Source organism: Dipodomys spectabilis, unplaced genomic scaffold (assembly GCF_019054845.1).
Source record: "Dipodomys spectabilis isolate Male_0828 unplaced genomic scaffold, ASM1905484v1 ptg000140l, whole genome shotgun sequence".
NCBI lineage: Eukaryota > Metazoa > Chordata > Mammalia > Rodentia > Heteromyidae > Dipodomys > Dipodomys spectabilis.
Genome location: NW_024870817.1, coordinates 39,409,141 through 39,430,648, shown reverse-complemented (window position 1 = coordinate 39,430,648; position 21,508 = coordinate 39,409,141). Strand labels below are relative to the sequence as shown.

At 36.8% G+C, this 21,508-nt stretch overlaps 1 protein-coding gene and 1 pseudogene across 4 annotated transcripts in view; one reads left to right on the top strand and one right to left on the bottom strand.

Moving 5' to 3' along the window:
- The window catches only part of Plpp1 (phospholipid phosphatase 1), an 83,206-nt gene that overhangs the window by 34,634 nt on the left and 27,064 nt on the right, over positions 1-21,508 (bottom strand). The window contains exon 2 of one of the 4 annotated variants that reach the window (XM_042690753.1): positions 15,357-15,511. The exons of 2 other annotated variants lie outside the window; for them this stretch is intronic. In XM_042690753.1, the coding sequence (XP_042546687.1) occupies positions 15,357-15,511 (155 nt within the window). Of the gene's footprint in view, positions 1-15,356; positions 15,512-21,508 lie in introns of those variants that run through there. One more of the 4 variants, XM_042690756.1, reaches the window with a different exon arrangement.
- LOC122117287 lies at positions 16,814-18,965 on the top strand (annotated as a pseudogene).

Genomic DNA, 21,508 nt, shown 5'->3' with positions numbered 1-21,508 from the left:
GAAGAGCAGAAAAAACACCTATGAAAAGCTGAAGGGAAGTTAGGAAGACGTAACATCACCAAGCCCACTACTGGCACCTGGCCCACAATTTCTTGAACTTTCTCTTCTGTACAAATACTTAGGACTCTGGAACCATAACAAATACTTACAAACTGTTTTTATTTTTTTCTTTTTTTGGGGGGGGGTGCTACTTCTGAGCCTTCTGGGTACCATCTCTGAGCTTTAATGCCCAAGGCTAGTACGCTACCACTTGACCCAGAGCTACACTTTCTTCTTTTGGGTGGTTACTTGGAGATAAGTGTCTTACAGACTTTCTGGCCTCACTGGCTTTGAACAACAATCCTCAGATCTCAGCCTCCTGAGTAGTTAGGATTACAGGCATGAGTCACCAGCATCTGGCACAAACTACTGTTTTAGAAGGACTGATGGCAGGGTTTCTAGCAAGATTTTGTAAAACTATGGTTACCCTTTCATAGCTGGGTGCTCATGTATAGCTGAGAGCAGAGTCCAGGTCCCGAGTTCAGTACATACACACACACAAAAACCCTATTATAGGTAGAAAGAACTCTGTTAATATTAATGAAAACTATATAAATGTCTCCACAAAATAATGCTTCAAAATTATCAGAAGTTATACTTTTTTAAGGCACCGATGGTTCATGCCACTCGAGGCCAACACCTGAGAATCAAAGTTTGAAGCCAGCTTGGACAGGAAAGTTCATTAAGCTGTTATCTTCAATAACTACCAAAAAGTAAGAAGTAGAGATATGACTCAAGAGATAGAGTACTAGCCTTGACCAAGAAAGCTAAGGGACAGAGTCCAGGCCCTGAGTTCAAGGTTCGGTACTGGCACCAAAAAAAAAAAAAAAAGATTTTTTTTTCCCACACAATTAGAAAATCCACACTGTACAATAAATTTATATTCTGTTCTTATTTAAAATATTCCTTTACATAGACATTAAACATCTCAGATACCCAGAAGTCAATGACATGTAATTCCAGAGCCCATAATAGCAAACCATTAAGGGATGTGCTGATTCAGGGCTAAATGCAGCAGGCAGCAGGTTGAACAATCTTGACACACTAATGTCCAGAGCCTGGATATTTGTTGCAAGGAAACCACATCAGGAACCACATTAAAAGGCTGGAAAATGAAATGACTCCATTGGCTGACCAAAGAGTCCATTAAAAAAAAAAAAAAGAGGATAGTGTCCATTTGTAAAGTATTTCAGCAATCATATTCTCTTCATAATACCTAAATAAGAGAAAAAGGATGTAGATGGAGGTTAGAAGCCTAAAAAACCCAGAGGTACAGGCTATACTATATAATAGTGGGTAGACTGTTATTTTTGCCATCTGACTGTACCCCTTGACAAAACAAACATGTGATGCATGTATTTAGTCTACCTTCTCTGTTAGGTCATTTGAAAATCTACCTTTATTTATTTACCAATGAGGAAAATTCCAAATGTGCAGTAGTAAATTTTGAAAATACAAGTTGGGGCTGGTGGCATAGCTCACCAATAGAGCATATACTTATATATGAAGCCCTGAGTTGAAGCCTAAGCACCAAAAACATAAAAAATAGAAGTAAAAATACAGGAGGCAAAAAATACTGGAAGTAAAGTTCAATGGTAGAGTATTTACTTGCCTGACATGTATGTAGCCCACAGTTTGGTCCCAAGTACCATAAGAAGAAAGGAAGAAAGGATGAAAAGAGGAAAGAAGGGAGGGAGGGAAAGAGAGAACAAAGTAAGTTATCAAAAGATATTAATTAGTGAGCACCTAAAATATAATCCTGCTACTAAAAGAGCACAAAGAACGTGTCAGTACTGTGCTTCTTTTCCTCCTTTTTGCTTATACTAAGAAAATGAAACTCGTGACTGCTAGAGTATCTATCCTGTTCATGAATGAAACTGGGGCACATGGGGATAACATGAGAAAACATAGCTCAGAAACAATGTATCAGAAACAAAAATGACTACTGAACTATATCAAAAAGCAAGAAGCAGGTGTAAGGATGAATGCCTATACTCCCAGAAATTGGAAGACTGATGCAGGATAACCAGGAGTTTGGGGACAACCTGAACACTAAATGGTAAAACATTATCCAACAAAACAAACAAACAAAATCAAACAAAAAAAAAGTAAGAATCAAAAGAAGAGGAAAAAAGTCTACATAACTGAAAAACTATATAGCTATGTAACTGAAAATCTTACCGACTACCACATGAATGTATTTCCTTTCCTGTAAGCAGTTCAGAACAGTGACTTTATGCATCATGTACACTTCTTAGGTAACTTGGAGTATACCTTATTAATATTACTCTTTCTAGCAGCAAAAATTTTAAAAACTGAAAAATACTTATTTTCAGATCTACAGTGAAAATTACAACTAATATAAGCTGAAGATTAAAAAAAAGTTTATTTGGTTAAATCTAACAGAAAGACCTGTAATTCAGTATAATACTGTGAAGCAGTTTAATATTTAACACACTTGAACACAATTCAGTGTATACTCCAAAAGTGTATACGCCAAAAGGCATCCAATTCTTACAAATTCCAGAAACTTAAAAATATTTTTGTTGACATTAAGGAACATTTCATTTACAAACTTGTAACACAGCTAAGAAATTGAGAGCTTAATGATTTCTGTTCAACAATTAATTGAGTCCCCACTCTAAGCAGGAAGAACTCTCATGTAGCATTTGTGAGCAGGCCTGGCCCAGGACTTTAGTAGTTAATATTAAAGTAAAGGAAGTAAGATTTGCTGATGCATTGACTGGGTATAGAAAGAGTAATCAAAAGTGACCTCAAGGCTTTCCTCTTGAGCAACCATAAGTCTAAACTTGAATTAAATGAGATGAGGTAGACATGAGACTGATGAGGTAGACAGGCAAGGGATAGATCCCAACAGTTCGTTCTTGGACTTGTCTTGCTTGAGGAACCTTACCTATTAGTCAAGATGTCAATTAGGCAGAATGTAAAATCCGAAACTTGGGGAAACTAAAGATAAAACTTGGCAGAGATTGTATTAGAGCTATGAAACCAGATGAGAGAGGAAACACAGTTACAGAAGAAATAAGGATCCAGGGGCTGGGAAGGTGGCTCAGTGGTAGAGCACTTGCCTTGCATGCCTGAGGCCTTGGGTTCAATTCCTCAGCACCACATAAGCAAAAAGAAAAAAGCCAGGGGCTGAGAAGGTGGCTCAGTGGTAGAGCGCTCGCCTTGCATGCATGAGGCCCTGGGTTCGATTCCTCAGCACCACAAAAGCAAAAAAAAAAGAAAAAGAAAAAAGCCAGAAGTGGCGCTGTGGCTCAAGTGGTAGAGCACTAGCCTTGAGCTGAAGAGCTGAGGGACAGCACCCAGGCTCAGAGTTCAGGCCCCACGACCGGACCCCCCCCACAAAAAAAAAAAAAAGAAAAGAAAAAAAAAAGAAAAGAAATAAGGATCCAGGCACTGATTCAGAGCACTACAAGTAAAAGTCAGGGGGAAGAAAAGGAACTTATAGAAGAGAATTTTTTAGAAAAGTATCTGGTGCCAGGGCCTGGTAGTTCACGTCTGTAATCCTAGCTACTCAGAAGGCTGAGATCTGAGGATCGTGGTTTGAAGCCAAACCAGGTAGGAAAGTCCCGTGAGATGTTATCTCCAATAAACCACTCAAAAACTGGAAGTGACACTGTGGCTCAAAGTGGTAGAGTGCTAGCCTTAAACAAAAGAGCTGAGGGACAGTGCCCAGACCCTGAGTTCAAGCCCCATGACTGGAAAAAAAAAAGTATCTGGTAAGATGGAATTAAAACCAGGAGTCCAGTGCTGGTGGCTCATACTTGTAATCCTAACTACTCAGGCAAGCTGAGATCTGGAGGAGGGCAGTTCAAAATCAACCCAGTCAGAAAAGCTCATGAGAATGAATCTCTAAAATAACTAGCAGAACACCACGCTGGATGTCTGGCACATGACAGAGAGCCAGCTAAGCAAATGCAAGACCCTGAGTTCAAACCCCACTACTAGCAAAAACCCAAGAATCGATACTCAAATCCCAGAATTAGAAGAGAGACTGAGATTACAGAATAGAAAGGTAAATTAAAAAATTAATTCTATTTTTGTATACTAGCAATGAACAATTAGAAACCAAAGCAGGTCATGCCGGATGGTACACACTTGTACACCTAGAACTTGTGAGGCAGAGACAGGAAGATTCAGGTTTAAGACCTGGGTTACATAGTGAGACCCTGTTTCAGGGTAGATATTTATAATAGCTCAAATATTGAAAAACTTTAGACATAAGTGTAACAACATATACATAGACTCTGTATACTGAAAACAATGAAACAGTGATAAAAAAAAAATCGATGCTCTATAAAGACACCATTTTCATAGACTGAAGTCTTAACAAAATAATGATGTCCATTCTCCCCAAACTGATCTACAAATTTAATGCAATTCTTATGAAAATTTCAGCAGGATCTTTTTATAGACATGAACACACTCATTTAAAATTATGCAGAAAGACAAATAAACAAGAAGAGCCAGAAACAATTAGGAAAAAGAACAATAAAGTTGGAAGAGTAATGCTCCCTGATTTTTGAGAAAAACAATCCTCTATTTTCTTCTACCCACTCAATTTTAAACTATTTGATAAACACACACACACACACACACACACACACACACACACACACAGTAATCAACTTGATGTGACATTGGTAGAAGCTAACAAGGTCCTACCTCAAGCAATAGCTGGACATGGTGGCAAGCACCTGTCATCCCAGCTAGTCAGAAAGTATAAAAAGACCACCACAAGATGGACTGAGGTCATAGCTGAAGTAGTAGAGTGCATGCCTAGCAAGCAAGATCTTCTAAGCTCAAACCCCAATACCAGAAAAAAGGGAGGGGGAAAAAAACAACTCTTGTACATATATGTTTATACAATTTTATTCCTAATAGCTAAAACCTGGTAACAAACAAGATGTCCCTCAAGAAATAAAATAAATTTTGGCACACCCATAATACGGAATAATATTCAACAATAAAAGGAAAAAATACTAATACAACAGGCATCCTTCTGAATTAAAAAAAAAAAAAAGTTAAGAGGTGCACTAGGAAATTGACTGAGAAGAATACAAAGTAGCTGCTGCTATAAGATCTACCATAACTTCAGCAATAGCCAAAATTGGAGAACTTTTCTGTGCCTATGAAGTTAAATGTAAGGATAAATTATAGATTAAAAAATTACAAATCAAGTGGTAGACATTTCAAAATTCAGACTGAGGGCCACTGGCTCATGTCTATAACCTAGTTACCCAGTAGAGGCTGAGAACTGAGGATCGTTGTGGTTCAAAGCCACTCTGGGCAGGAAATCTTGAGACTCTTATTTCCGATTAATTACCAGAAGTGGAGCTGTGGCTCAAGTCGCAGAGTGCTTGAGCAAAAAAAAATCTCAAAGACACACACACACACACACACACACACACACACACACACACACACACACACACACACACACACACACACACACACACACACACACACACACACACACACACACACACGAAAGTGAAAGGAGTAAGTTCCTAGTACTGCAATTTGGGAAATTTCTCTGTTAAAAATACTTCATGTGGGGGCTGGGAAGGTGGCTCAGTGGTAGAGTGCTTGCCTTGCACGCATGAGGCCCTGGGTTCGATTCCTCAGCACCACATAAGCAGAAAATGCCGGAAGTGGCACTGTGGCTCAAGTGGTAGAGTGCTAGCCTTGAGCTGAAGAGCTGAGGGACAGCACCCAGGACCAGAGTTCAGCCTCACAACCGACAAAAAAAAACAAAACAAAAAACTTCATGTGGGGTGTCACAGTGACTCACAGTGAGAGAGTATCTTGGGGGTAATAGAAAAGCTTTGAACCCTGATTGTGGTGATGATTACAGAAATAATATATGTGATACATTTCTGGTTCATGATAACATATTAAACTGCCATTCTTTTTAATGTTTTTTATTGTGAAAATAATGTACAGAGAGGTTACAGTTACAAGGTAATGAGTACATTTCTTATCCAGCATTGTTGGCTCCTCCTTTGTTTTTCCCCTACCATCCCTTCCCTCCTACTACCTCATCTACACTCCCCACACCCCCTCCCTCACCTAAATTGTAAAGTTCATTTTTCGACATAGCGTCTTGTACATTCTTAAGACCTTATCTCATCGTCATTCTAAGTATAAAAGCTTAAGATATCTGACAAAAGTAGTGCAGAGATTTTAACTGTTAAAGATAAAGCCCAAAGAAATCTGGCCACAGTAAAATACTGAGTGGTATTTTGAATAGCTCAATATACAGCAAAGCTATTTGTAGCTTTGGTGAATCACTGAAGCATTTTGTGAATGGCTTCTATCTGGGACACTACTTCTGCTCATACTTCACAATTACTGAGTAAGACATTTTCAAAAGCACTGCTTGTAATAGGGCGGGAGAACAAGTGAACTAGAAATAATAGTAAAAGATAATACATGACCACTGGATTTCATCAATTTCAGAATTTTTTTCATGCTAAGCAAAATATACTGCTTGCATAGTGTACATTAGTGGTAAAGGGGTTTCATTGTAATTAGTCAATGCTTATAATGTAAAGAAAAAAAAAGCACTGCCCTACATGTTTTATTTCTTATGGCTTGTATCACCAATCCTGAATTCCCATCATAAAGGAGTAATTTCACATAAGTGGTTTTAAGCATACCCTTTCAAATATACTCCTAAATCTGGCATTTTAAACATTAATAAGGCAATGGCAATGTCTAAGAAATTAAATAATTTAACCCCAAAATGTTTTATTCTAAGACCCAAAGCCCTAAAAATCTCTGTTCTTTTAAAATATTTGATACCACAACTCTTAATTTACCTCATATATCAAACCTAACCTGAAGAAATGAAGGCATGATACTAAGACTTAGGCCATGTTCTGTGACTATCACATTTCACTGTATTGATGATGAAGCACTGCCATAGCCCCTGCTGAGACATTATTTGCTACATAAGGCAAATTGCTCATACAACCTTTAAAATTTCCAGAAAGTTTGGTCCTAAGAGTTTTAGATAATTGGATATGGACCTGTATTTTGACAAAATCTTCATTAAGAATGAGTTAGAAGGGAACTGGTGGCTCATGCCTATAATTCTAGCTCTTCAGGAGGCTAAGATCTGAGGATCGTGGTTCAAAGCCAGCTCTGGCAAGAAAGTCCATGAGACTCTTATCTCCAATAACCCACCAGAAAAACGGGAAGTGGCACTGTGGCTCAAGAGGTAGAGTGCTAGTCTTGGGCTGAAAAGCTGAAGGACAGCACCTAGACCCAGAGTTCAAGCCCCACAACCAACAACAACAACAACAAAAAGAATGCTTTTAAAATCAGCCTTTTGGCACAGAACTAGAGGGAATCAGGGAAAAACATACAACAGGGGGACCCATCAGCTGCATTGGACATTGATCAATATGAACTAAGCAACTCAATGGCAGAGATGAGAGGGAGGGAATGAGTGGGAAAGAGGGAACAACTGATGCTATGCAAAAGGAAAGGATACCACCCGACGTGCAAGAAATAACTGTATTGTCAAAGCTCTTAAACTAAGTTAGCATCACTATCCCACAATACTGTGAAATTTGTGAAATTACATAATCCTTAATCACAATACAGAATTTACAAAAAAATCAGCCTTTTGTTCTTTCAAGTAGTCAAAAAGATTTTAATTTCCCAAAGTTCTATTACATAACGAAATTTGAAACAGAACCATACACAGTTTACCAAATGTCCCAAATATATTTTTTTTTACTCATAAGACTAAAAGTATCAGAAGAGCCAGTCACCAGTGGCTCACTCCTGTAATACCAGCTACTCAAGAGGCTGAAATCTGAACACTGAGGTTTGAAGCCAGCCTGGGAAGAAAAGCCTACAAAACTCTTATCTCTAATTAACTGGCAAAATGCAAGATTGGAGGTGTGGTTCAATCATCAGAGCACCAGCCATGAGCTAAAATAAAGCAAAAAACCCTGAAAGTACAAGGCCCCCTGTACTAGCAAAAACAAACAAAAAAAAGTTCTAAGATTTCAGTTCTTTGTGGCTTTCTCCATACTGAAAACTCATACTGAATTTACAATTACTGAAAGTACAATTACAGTACAATGTTTTCTAAATGAGTTTCCACTGAATTAACGAGTCTTATAAATGAAAGGCCTATTCTAGTTATTATAGTATTATAAAACTGTATTCTCTTTGGTAAGAGCCACTGAGAGACAATTTAGTGGTGGATCACTTGCCTTTCATGTGTGAGGCCTTGGGTTCAATCCCCAGCACCAAGAGAAAGAAGAAAGGAAAGGAAGCAAAAGGAAGTAAAGAAGGAAGGAAGGGTAGAACAGATGGAAGGAAGGAAGGAAGGAAGGAAGGAAGGAAGGAAGGAAGGAAGGAAGGAAGGAAGGAAGGAAGGAAGGAAGGAAGGAAGGCAGGCAAGCAGGCAAGCAGGCAAGCAGGCAGGCAGGCAAGCAGGCAAGCAGGCAGGCAGGCAGGCAGGCAGGCCGGCCTTGTATCAAAATAATCTTTTTTCCTTTGCTTTTTGTATATTTATTATTAAGTAGTTGTACAAAAGGGCTACAGTTCCATAAGTCAGGTTATAAGTATAATGTGTCTTGGTCAATGCCACCGTTCCTTCATTCTCCACTTCATTCTCCCCTCTTTTTCCCTACTCACAAGGTACATAGTTTACTTTTTACATAATGTACATTGAATATAATGACTACAACATTTGCTCATCTTTCTTTCCTCCATTTCTATGGCGCCCTCCATTGCTCACTCCCCCAAAACATATCTCTACTTCCTGGTATTCATTTTGATAAACACTACATTAGTTGTTCAGAGAAATTAGGCCTTTGGATTCTTCCCGTAAGCATACCCTCCTTAGGTCAGTTTGTTTGTGTATAAATGCATTGGGCCCTGTTTATGTTATTGTGTTATGTTTTAGATGTAGCTGAAATAGTCTTACAAAATTAGTTAACAAGTAAAATGAAGTACGACTCTGAAATACTTTTTAAAATCTTATCAGGTAATTATGGTATTAATATTCATTGTGAGGATCTTTTGAAACAATCATTACTATTATTTAACTAAACAGCATTGATATTTTATTAGAATATGTGAGCAAATTTTGTGTTTTAGAACTAATGACTCTGTGTGTGTGTATGTGTGTATTGAACCCAGGTCCTTGAACAAGCATTTTACCAATAATAAGCTACATCTGAGTTATTTTTTAAGCAGTTTTAGTTGTAGATAAAAACTGAAAAAAAAAAATCATATACTTCTTCTCTTCCATTCCTACCCCTCAGTTTGTTATAAACATCTCATGTTCATGTGGTACATTTGTTATAACCCTACACCAGTATTAATATTCTGTTATTAATCAAAGACCATAGTTCATTCTTTACATTAGGTAGTTCTATGAGTTTTGATAAATATACAATATCCTGTACCCACCATTAATGTCATAGGATCATTTCACTATTTTAAAAATCCTGTGTTCTACATATGTCACCTTTTTCTATCCTTTCCTCAAACTCTGGTAATCACTCATATTTTTACGACCTCTGTTTACAGTATTGCCTTTTTACATAATATCATAGTTGGGAATCATACAATCTGTAATCTTTTCAATCTAAAAATCATACAATATATAGTCTTTTCAGATTCAATTTTCAGTCTTTTCTGGCTTTCAGCTGTTAATATGCATTTAAAGTTCTCCCATGGTTTTTCATGGTTGGTAGCTTCTTGTTTGTTCCCTCTTCCACTGAGAATGAAATCCAAGGCCTTGCAAATGGCTTTATTTTGGATTTTCACTATTTGATGCCCAGTGGTAGCTCACAACTTCTTAATTATAATTCCTAATGATATCTCTTCATATGTTAACTTGCCATTTGTACATCTTCTTGAAGTGTTTGTCAGATCTTCTATTTATTCATTCATTCATTCATTTATTTATTTATTTTGGTCGTGGGCCTTGAACTCTTCTGGGCCTGAGCGCTGTCCCTCAGCTCTTCAGCTCAAGGCCAGCGCTCTACCACTTGAGCTACATGCCACTTCCAGTTTTCTGGTGGTTTCTTGGCAATAAAGAGTTTCACGGACTTTCCTACACAGGCTGGCTTTGAACCGTGATCCTCAGATCTCAGCCTCCTGAGTAGCTAGGATTACAGGTATGAGCACCGGCGCCCCACAGATCTTCTATTTGTAATTTAGGCTGTTTTCTTATAGTTAACTTTTAAAAGTTCTTTGTGGGTGAGTACCAATGGCTCACACACCTATAATCCCAGGAAATGGTAAGGATCATGGTTCAAGATCTGACCAGGCAAAAAGTACACAAGAAATTATCTCAATCAATAAGAAACGGAGCAGAGTACACACCAGTCATCCCAGCTAAGCAGAAAATGTGAACAGGAAGACTGAAATTCAGGTTTGCCCAGTCATAAACCAGACACCCTGTTCCAAAACAACTAAAGCCAAAAGGACTAGAGATGTATAGCTTAAGTAGCAGAGGACCTAACAGATGACAAGGCCCAGAGTTCAAACCCTAGTACTACTAAATACACACACACACACACACACTCTGGATATTTTGGATACAAGTCTTTCATCAGATGTTTTATAAATGTTAACTCATAGTTTATTTACTCTCTTAACAGTATCTTTCACAGAGCAATTTTTAATTTGACTTAAGTCCAACTTATCAATTATCTACACATGCTCTGGTGCTGTAAAACTCACTGTTGGATCGAAGGTGTAGATTTATTTTGAATTATCAAAAACACTTCAAATAAGTGATGGAGCACACCTGTAATTCCAGCACTAGGGAGAATAAGACAGGATTATTAGTTTGAGGCCAATATGGATTACATAGTGAGGGGAAAAAAGTCCAAACAACAGTGTTATAATTATGTTTAATCAATTTCTTAGGGTCTACAAAAGCAAAATGTTGTGTGATAAGCCCTTGGTAAAACTAAAGATAATGAAATATATTTTTTTTAAAAGGACAAGCACATAACACCCTCAACTACTTTCCAAAATATCACTTATGAAAAAGGAAAATTAATGAAATATTTACATTTCTTCGTTTTACTTAATTCTATTTGTTTGATAATATCTACTAGCATGTCAATTCAGCTTAACTACGAGTCGTCTCTTAATACGATACTTATTTGAGCTCTTCAGGGGAAAAAAGTGAGACAATATTATTATATTTGTTTCCTTGCTAAGGGTATTTAAAATGTAGGGGAAATAAATGCCCATTAGTATTCAAGAAATATGGTGATGTGAAGGGTGGTTTCAGTTTGAGAAAAGTTTCTTGTTTATTTATCATCATGTGAAACTGTGTGGAAAATAAAGGTTTTATAAGTTCTTATGAAAAATGCTCTTTCTTTAGACAATTGTCACAAGCTGTAATTACTAAGAGATGCTAGAAGCATCTAGCATCTCTTAGCAATTAGCTTTTTGATATAAAAAATGTGCTAAATGCTTGGATATAGCATATTTAAGTATTTGTTATATCCACTTATAGAATACATGTAAATATTTTGATAACTTTTACTTTATATAACTAGGCAATAGAAAAAAAATCATGTAACTATTGAGTACATACTGTTGTTTATTTTCAGAGCTAAGGTTTAAACCCAGGGCTTCACACTTTTTTTTTTTTTTTTTTTTTGGTCGGTCGTGGGGCTTGAACTCTGGGCCTGGGTGCTGTCCTTCAGCTCTTCAGCTCAAGGCGAGCACTCTACCACTTGAGCTACAGCGCCACTTCCAGGGCTTCACACTTTTTACGCAAATATTCTGCACTGAACTACCACCCCCCAGCCTAAGAATACAATGCTAATAAAAATTGAAGCTCTATTACTATTATATTAACTACTGAGATTTTTCTGGTTTTTTTTTAAGGAAAAATATATGCTTTATAGTTAAATTTTTCTACCTCTATTTTATTAAATATCTATTACATTTTAAGCGTTGTATCTGGCACTGAAGATATGGTAAGTGAGCAAATCAGATTGTCCATATACTCTGAGTAAAGTGTCTTTTGTTGCCTACTGAATACTAGCCGCACAATACCTATGTCATCATGAAAGCAAAGAAGACAAATGTAAATAATAAGTTGTTTGAATGCTAACTTCCTGGACCACTGCCGGAAAATATATAAATTAAAAAAAATCTTACCGTGCTATATAAACTGCAATAAATGCTAATTGTTCTCTTGCTATCATTCAGGAGAGATCCTAATGCTACTTAGCCATAAAAATTATTCATGTATTACTTTACTCCTCATAAAAAGATACATGAATCCTTTTGTTAATCAGACCAAATCTTCTTCTCAATATTGCTTTAATATCAATTCATTTAGGAACATAAATCTTTTAAACTATATTTTTTATATTTTGGCAGCATTTTCAAATTTTGATACATACTCTTTGAGCATTTTTCTTAGGGTCATTCATCTATTTATCATTAATTTATAAAATATGTAAAAAGATTAAACCTTTTCCACATACATTCCTAGTTTGTAATGATGTAGTTTGGGTCACAAATAATACAATGCATCATTAAGAGGTTGATACACTGTATACACACACACACACACACACACACACACACAAAATCAAATCAAAACAAAATAAAGCAAAACAAAAAAACAGAAGCAATAGATACACTATTTTAGGAAAAGTTTTTACTTACAGAAGTTTTTACTTACTTACAGAAATCAAAGTCAAAAGAAGACAACTACTCACAAAAAGAAGACAACTACTCAACAATCAAGTTGATTTAAAATTACCTATCAAATACACATAAGAATTGTCTTGTCCATTTCCAAGCTATACATATTGAACTCCAGGTACATATTAACTTTATTGTTGCTATATCTTCAGTTTGAAAGTTTGCAGGAAGATTCAAGTTTTTGCCCTCTTCTAAAAACATGATTACAAAAGTAAATGAACTGCCTTTATAAGGAATTACCAAAGGAAAAAGAAGACCAAAATAAGGAAAAACAGGCTAAATCCAAAGTAGATCATTAATGCTCTCAAAGAAACTTTAAGCTAAATAATATAAAAATCTAGTTTTCTAAATTTGGCATCTTTTCTGATAACTAATGAAACAAAAAATACATTAATAAAAAAAATTATGGTACTCAAATTTTAAAAGTCACTGCTCAGCAGGCACCAGTGGCTCACACCTGTAATCCTAGCTACTCAGAAGGCTGAGATCTGAGGATTGTGTTCAAAACCATCCCAGGCAGGAAAGTCCCTGAGATTCTTTTTTTTTTTTTTTGGTCCGGTCGTGGGGCCTGAACTCTGGGCCTGGGTGCTGTCCCTCAGCTCTTCAGCTCAAGGCTGGCGCTCTACCACTTGAGCCACAGCGCCACTTCCGGCTTTTTTCTGCTTATGTGGTGCTGAGGAATTGAACCCAGGGCCTCATGCATGCAAAGCAAGTACTCTACCACTGAGCCACCTTCCCAGCCCATCCCTAAGACTCTTATCTCCAATAATCTACTCAGAAAAAGCTGGAAGTGGTGCTGTGGCTCAAGTGATAAGAGCATTAGCCTTGAGCACAAAAAAGCTCAGGGACAGGGACCAGGCCCTGAGTGAGTTCAAGCCATGTGACCAGCAAGCAAAAAAAAAAAGAAAGAAAGAAAAGAAAAGTCACTGCTCTATAAAATGTTTGTCATGACTTTTTTTTTCTATCATCCTAAATCCGAGTACACATCATCAATTTATAAAGTTGTGTATAAGGTTCATCAAACTATTCATTTTGTTGAAAATAAATAATATTCTATACATGGTATTACACATAATATATTATATTATACATAAATTATTAAAACTAATAAATATACCATAGGAATTTTAGCATATGCCATCAGAACATTTAAGGCCTAGAAGCTAGTTAAAATGACTTCTTTTAATATAAATGAGTTTGAATTAGTATTATTTTCCAAGTCAATTATTTCAACAATAAACTCATAGGGTATTCCCAGAACTCAGGAATGTATACCATGTCCTATCTCTCTTATTTAAACTGCTTATTATGTTCAAATTTATTTTTATAACTATTTCAAAAATATGTCATAAAGACAAAAAACAAGGCACAAAACAATTTGTAGTGTGTTCAGAATGACACTAAAGTAATAATAGTTGCTGAAGACCATTAAGAAAATAAATTAGCCGGGCCTGGTGGCTCACACCTGTAATCCTAGCTATTCAGGAGGCTGAGATCTGAGGATCACAGTTCAAAGCCAGCCTGGGCAGGAAAAGTCCATGGCACTGTGGCTCAAGTGGTAGAGAGCTGGCCTTGAGCTGAAGAGCGCAGGGACAGCACCCAAGCCCAGAGTTCAAGCCCCACGACCGACCAAAATAAATAAATAAATAAATAAATAACACTTAGTAAAAAAGTAAATAAAAATGAACCCAGATATATGAACTGGAAAACCAAAGTATTCAGTTATTATTTTTAGCCAATTCTGAGGCAAAATAGGAAAAGATGCCAGCCATTCTTACTGTAGAACAAGACTGCTGCTGGATTTACTGAAAAACTAAAATATTCTAAATGTCTGGAGAAGCCAACTAACAGAAGTCAGGGAGGTCAAGGAAGAAATAATGGCTGATCTGCTATACTCCTAGACATTCAAGAAGGTAAATCTTTGCCCTGCTACAGATTTCTTCTATTTCCAAGTCACATAAAAAGACAAAGGATAAGGTTCAGAAACCAGAGCCAAGGATAAAGTAGGCACAATATCCCAAGTGGCACTCTTAACCTAGTTTGAGATCTGATCTAGAATGGAAGATTCCACTTATCTAAAATAGTAAAATCCAATATTATCCTACAAATTGATAAACTCTATAACTATCACTTTAAAAGCAGTAATAGTTTTAATGTATTCTATACTTTATTATACATATTGCTGTTTTTTCAGAATTTTTATGAGCTAAATTTCCATTTGCTACTACAATAAAGCAAGTATTATCTTGAGTTTCAATTCTGTCACAAAATAGCCTACTGAACTTGAACAAGTTCATAAACTGAGAGGAGTTGGCTTATGGTTTAAATGAGCCCTTACATTCTAAAATAAGCATTCTATAATTCTTCAGGATGACAAGTTATTTAGGTCACATCTACCTTTAACTGAAAAGATCACCTATAGGTTAATAAACAGTAAGGCTTACTCCTCAATCGACTATTTGCCATAACAGCATGTTGAAGAAAGAACCTGGATTTACCCCCGCCATCTCCATCACTTCATCCAACCTCCAAGCACAACAAACGCATCACTACCTACTTATTAATTTACTTACAGAGGAGATGGGTAAGCCAACCCCCAATAGGACGAGCATAGTGGTTGTGACGGTACCATCATGGTACGGATACTTGATGCTGTTGTCTGTACAGAAAAAGCCTCTCTGAAATGGATATATTTGGCCCAAATTTAGAACAGCCATAGGCATGGAAGCTGTTGGGGAAGGGAGAAAAAGACACACATGATTAAATTCAATTCACTCCTTTAGGAAGTAAAGGCTACTCAATGGGATGCAAATTTACCCATAAGAGCAGTATTCCACAATACCCAAGAGTGAGGCTGATGCAACCATGCAACATTTGCGTATCCATTTGCTTTCACTGCCCTCTGACTTTAGGCACAATCAGGAAACAAACTGCCATGGAGAAGAACAAAACTGGTGTAGGAAAAATAAAGATGAAAAAACAGGAAGGTTTTCTATTTGTATATTTAACTAAATTGATTATCTTAAATATGTTTAAGGAAAAATGCAAAATTCTGTAAATAATTTTAACAGCATTTCAAAGAATAAATAAATATAAAAATTTGCTTCACATTAGAACTTAAACTAATAATAGAGTTAAAAAAAAAAAAACCAGTAAAGGCAGAAGGAAAGAAATAAGCCTTTTGTTTTCCAAAGATAACTTTTAGAAATGAATTTATTACAAAGTTCTTTAAAAAGAAATACCAAGATAGGTTCTTTTGGGGATGATGAAACTGTTCTATATCTTGACCGTGACAGTAATTGTTGATAGTATTTTTACTATGCATAAGAAGAAATAGCATAAAAGGCAGAGATATGCCATGAAAATAGATCAATTATTAAAAACAGTATAAGGAAAATTTGGAAGTTCAGAGGTCAATATGAATTGAGATAAAAAAAGACATTAAAGAGGAGGCAGCTGAGTTGAACTTGAAACAGCAAGTAAAGCACAGGCAAAAAGGAAGAGAGCATTTGGTGGCTGAAGGATGCAAGTGCAACGTGAGAGTGCATCAATATGAGCAGTGGGAATGAGCAAGGAGTTTCCAAGATGTAAGACATTTTATAGCCAACAAATACTGCATGCTCACACATGCCTGTCACTAGACTAACACAGACTAACTCAATCCTTACCTTGACCCTACAAGGCATCCCATTTCTTACTAACCATTACAGGTTAGAGAAATGAAAACATTACTGAAACTGTAAATGGGAAAACCAGGATTCCAACACAGGCTACTGACAGGCTGTTTCTACAGTCAGTGAATATCCCTGATACAAATGATATGGCTAGAGTAACAAGTTAGAACTATGGCAAGAAAGACAGTCTCTCCTTCACCATGGTATTGAAATTAAACTCAGGACATGGTACCGAAACTCTACTACTTGAGCCCTATCTCCAGAACCTTTTTTGCACTGATTATTTTCAAGATACGGTCTCACTTTATGCTAGGCCAGCTTGACTGCAATCCTCCTGCTTGTGCTTCCCTGGGTCAATGGAGGTAACAGGCACTCACCAATGCTCTCAGCCACTGTGCTTCCCCATAGCTGAGAGCACCCAGCCACTACTTGAGACTATCTCACAAACTTTTTATGCTCAGGTTAGCCACAATACCTTCACCTCTGCCTCCAAAATGCCTTGGAATACAGGCTTGAATCATTTCTTATCTGTTCCATGGCACCCTCTCCATATGTCTACAACACTAGATTTTAAGGTGCTTTCTATACATCTTTCAGCAAATCTAAGGGCAAATACCATATTATCTTTGTATCATTTTTACTAGGCACACAGTTAAATCTGAACTCAAATTTAGTAAGTAGATAAATGAATAAAATTCAGTGTAAAGATCAGAAGAAGTTAGCATTAAAAGCTGTAATTTAAGCCAGGAGGATGAAACAGTTCTCAGGAAAAGCATAAAGTCAACAATAAGAGGGACAGTGCAGTCAGGCAAGAACTAATAATTCCTAGTAAAATCATGGAAAGAGACTGAAAAGAAACTGCAGTTAGTTATCACTCTAGAGGGTAGGGAATACATCTACCTTATTTAGTTGCAAACATTAAGTGAGGGGGGAGGAGGAAAAAAGGAAGAACAATGTTGTGACTTAAAAGCCAAAGCTTAATCAACTGTCTAGTACCTATCTAGGTAAATACAGAATACCAAATGATAATACATCAAGGAGAGTGAGAGTTCAATAAAGACTCTAAGAAGAAAAAGGTCATCATCAGGAAACAAATATTAATCTCTACTATATAGAAGCAAAGATAAACAAGTGTTAAATCTACTTTTTTTTTAATTGTGAAAATACTGTACAGAGGGGTTGCAATTACATGGGCAAGATAATGAGTACATTTCTTATCAAGCATTGTAGCCTCCTCCTTTGTTTCCCCTTCCCATCCCTTCCCATCCTCCCCCCTTAAATCTACTTTTTGAAAAGAATAAAAATCTATACGTTAAAGAGACTAGATTGACTTTAATTCCCACTTGCTCACTATTTTCCCTATAGATCTCATTATGACATTTAAATAGTTGAGGCTGTGGAACCCAAGCACTCACATGTCCAGGCCATAGCAGTTGCAATGTGGATCCATTTACTGAAAGATCTAAGACTATGCCTCCTTGGTGCGAGCACCCCATGGCATGAAGTTCCAGCCAGACCAGAATATACTCACTCAGGTAAACATTCCCCTATGGAGAGGAAGGGCACATGGCTTAATAACATTTCTGCTATATTTCTTTCTCAAATGGGCTTTAGAAAAAAATGAAACTCTGGATTACCTGATTAGTGGAGTTAGTCTAGCTCAGGCATCTGTTCAATAACTTAGAGATTCTCCACAGCAGAATTCCCCCAAGCTCTTTCCCTTGGAAAGAGCATTTATCTATTTGTTAAAACTGCTGGAGCCTAAAATTATCTTCAGTTGCTGCCTCATCCCTATAGTCAGTGAAAGAAGTGATAAGTGCCAGTACAGACACATGGCAGACTATATGTAACAATTTGGGCTGGCGGATTGGTGAGTCTGCAGATAGGATTTATGTGAAGGCTACTTTCAGAATAAAGCAACTGGAAGACCATGAATCCTTTGAGACCTCATCATTAATTGGACATAGTGCCAGAGTATATGCACTTTACTGCAAAGATAGACTTCATTTTACAGGGTCATAGCTGTGGGATGTGTGTACAAGGCAGTGTGTTTACAGCATCCAAAATCACCCTTGTTCAGTGGTGCATGAAATGGACAGAAACTTGTGGCTCCTTTGACAACAGTATGGGCTGCTGGCAAATGGAGTTTCTGAGCTAGGACCAAGCACATAATAGAATACAGAGGGCAGATTTTAGTGTGGAGTTCAATGATGAGCTGATTGGTATTTTGATAAATGACTCTTCAGACTTCACTAGGCTTTATCTACCAAGATACACCTCACCACACTCACAGGGTACATGGACTGGATCACTACCATGGTTTTGTGGAAGTGCAAAGTCAAATCACTCTTAAAAGCCCTGAAAGTTGTATCCTTAAAGTACAGAAAATACATGATCAAGATTTGGCCAACTGCGAGAGAAATCAACTGCAAGTGCTTAAAGACATTGTCTCTGTGGATAAAAGTACCCCTGCAGCCAAGGCGTATTATAGTTCAGTATTTGACCTGAGACTTTGCCAGTTACGACACTTAAATTGGTAAACTTTGCCTTACTTAGTTTTGAAAATGTTGTTGCCTTGCTGTTGACAACTGCTACTTATACATCATAGACCTGTAAACAGGGAGCCTGGGCTGCTGGCCTACATTGAAATACAGAAAATTCAGGAAGCTATTAGCTTGACAGGAGCTATGATCTCAAGGAGAACCCGAAACAAACAGGAAAAACACAACCTCATTTTCCTCCTGCTTTCAATTCTCCAAACTCATCTAGAAGCCAAAGGTCTGGCTCCTGGCACTGATGACAGATACACTGTCAGAGAGCATGTTCACTGGGAGATACTCCAGTTCTGGAGGCAGGAGAAATTAAGGCTAGTCAGGCAATCAGTAGGGAACAGATGATACCTTAAAGTGGCTATTTAACAAAGGCATTATCTACAGAGTCTATTTTAAGTCTATATGAAGATTGTACACTAAGGGCTGCAGACATGGCACAAGTGACAAAGTGCCCGATTAGTAAGCTCTAAGTTCTTTTTTTTTTTTTTGGTCGGTTGTGGGGCTTGAACTCTGGGCTTGGGCACGCTGTCCCTGCTCTCTTCAGCTCAAGGCGAGCTCTACCACTTCAAGCAAGCTCGAAGTTCTAAGTTCAATCACAGTACAGAGTGTAAGCAGAGGAAAGGAGGAGAGGGCAGAGGAAGGGTGAGGATCTCTAAGGACTGGTGAGGTGTTATAGTGGTATCACACCAATAAAGCAAGGGTGAGGCTCTTAGTTCAAACCCTCAGTACTGTCAATGAGTAATTATAACAATAAGGACAAAAAGGTGAGGGGGAGGAGCTGGAGGTGTGGCTTAGCGATAGAGAACCTAACTCGCAAAGCACCACTACAGCCAAAAAATAAAAAGAACCTTAGATTCAATCCCCAAAACATACACACACCAAAAAAAATTCTCAAGCTTATTTTGGGAAAACAAACTGCTAACGAAGATAGATTAAATATACCCATGTTAATTACCAAACAAACTTATAATTTACAAATCCTTGGAAACTTAAGAGGCAAGTTCTGCAGTCTAGTGCACTGCAGGCCAGCTTCAGGTGTGGCTATTACACAACCCTTCTTTCAGCAGCACCCTCCCCCTCTTTCTCAGTGAGAAAAGGTGGGACTCCAATTGCATCCTCTTAAACAACCAATTTAAAAGAGAAGTCCACAACTTCCTTAAACAAAAGCAGAAGGATTAGATTTCCAAATGAGATGTTTAAGAGTCAAAAGAAGTCAAACAAAATTTTACAAATAATTAGTAATCTGCTCTACATCTAGCTTCTGGTCTCTTTTTTAGAACTGTTAAAAACCTATCAAATTGAAAATTATATCACAAATTACACAATTACATATTCTACTGCAAGATACTAGTATTAGATTTCCAATCTCAATATCTATTCTGTACATCTTAAAGTTAGCAGTCATATCTATGACTTTCTTCCATGACTTTCCTCTATGACTTTGTAAAATTCTCAAACTATGTAACTTTATAGTATGTAAAATACCACGTACCCTGAGTAAAAAGGGTAAATCATAACGTAACCACTTCTTTACCAGTAACAAATATTTATCCTTACTGGAAATACTTAAAATATTCTGGGCAGTCCAGCTTATGAGGATTCAAATAGAAATCTTGCTAGTCTTGAGCACAAACATGTTTAAAAGAAAAAAAGCTTCCATTACAGTGAAAGATTTAGAGAATGGTACTTGTGGCTATTTACTGAGTCTTTAAAGAGTTTCACTACTAAAACAATTATTCTTCTTACATGGCCCTTCTCAAATATGTTCAAGAAGACTGGAAAACAAACATATGCTGAGCAACTATTAGAGGTCAATACTATGGTATAATACTTGCTATGTTATCATCAAATAACATAGACTATTTCAGACTTTCTATCAAAAAATCAGAAAAATATTAAGAAAAAAACCCTACTCAGTAATGACTACAGACTATAACACACAGAAATGTGTCATATTATGCAGCAGGCAAAATAATATATTAAAACATTATATAGAGAGTAATTTTAATTATCTAAACCAATTTTTGTGTTTCAAATTAACTTTTAAGTACTTATCTCCAGAGATGGTATTAATGCAAATCAGATAGGAGATTCATTTCCTACACTATATACTTCCCCATTTGATTAATTTCTAACAAAACAAGATTAAGAGATTACATTTGAGCTTCTAAATATGCTTTATTATAAAAATAGTTATTTCTTGATTATGCTTATAAATTACCTGAATACATACATAATAATAAATACAGTATCAATTAAAAATAATACATACAATATCAATTTACCTTAAAAAGAAGTGATTGTCTAAAAATGGCCCATTTCCTTTTCCCCTTGACTAGTAGGTTTTGAACTCAGAGCCTCAGTACTGCCTAAAAGTTGCTCTACCACTTGAGCTATATCTCCAGCCCTAATTTGTCAGAGGTTTTTTTGTTTTTGTGTGTGTACTAGTTTGAACTCAGGGCCCCACACATGCTCAACTTGCATGTTCATGGCTGTTCT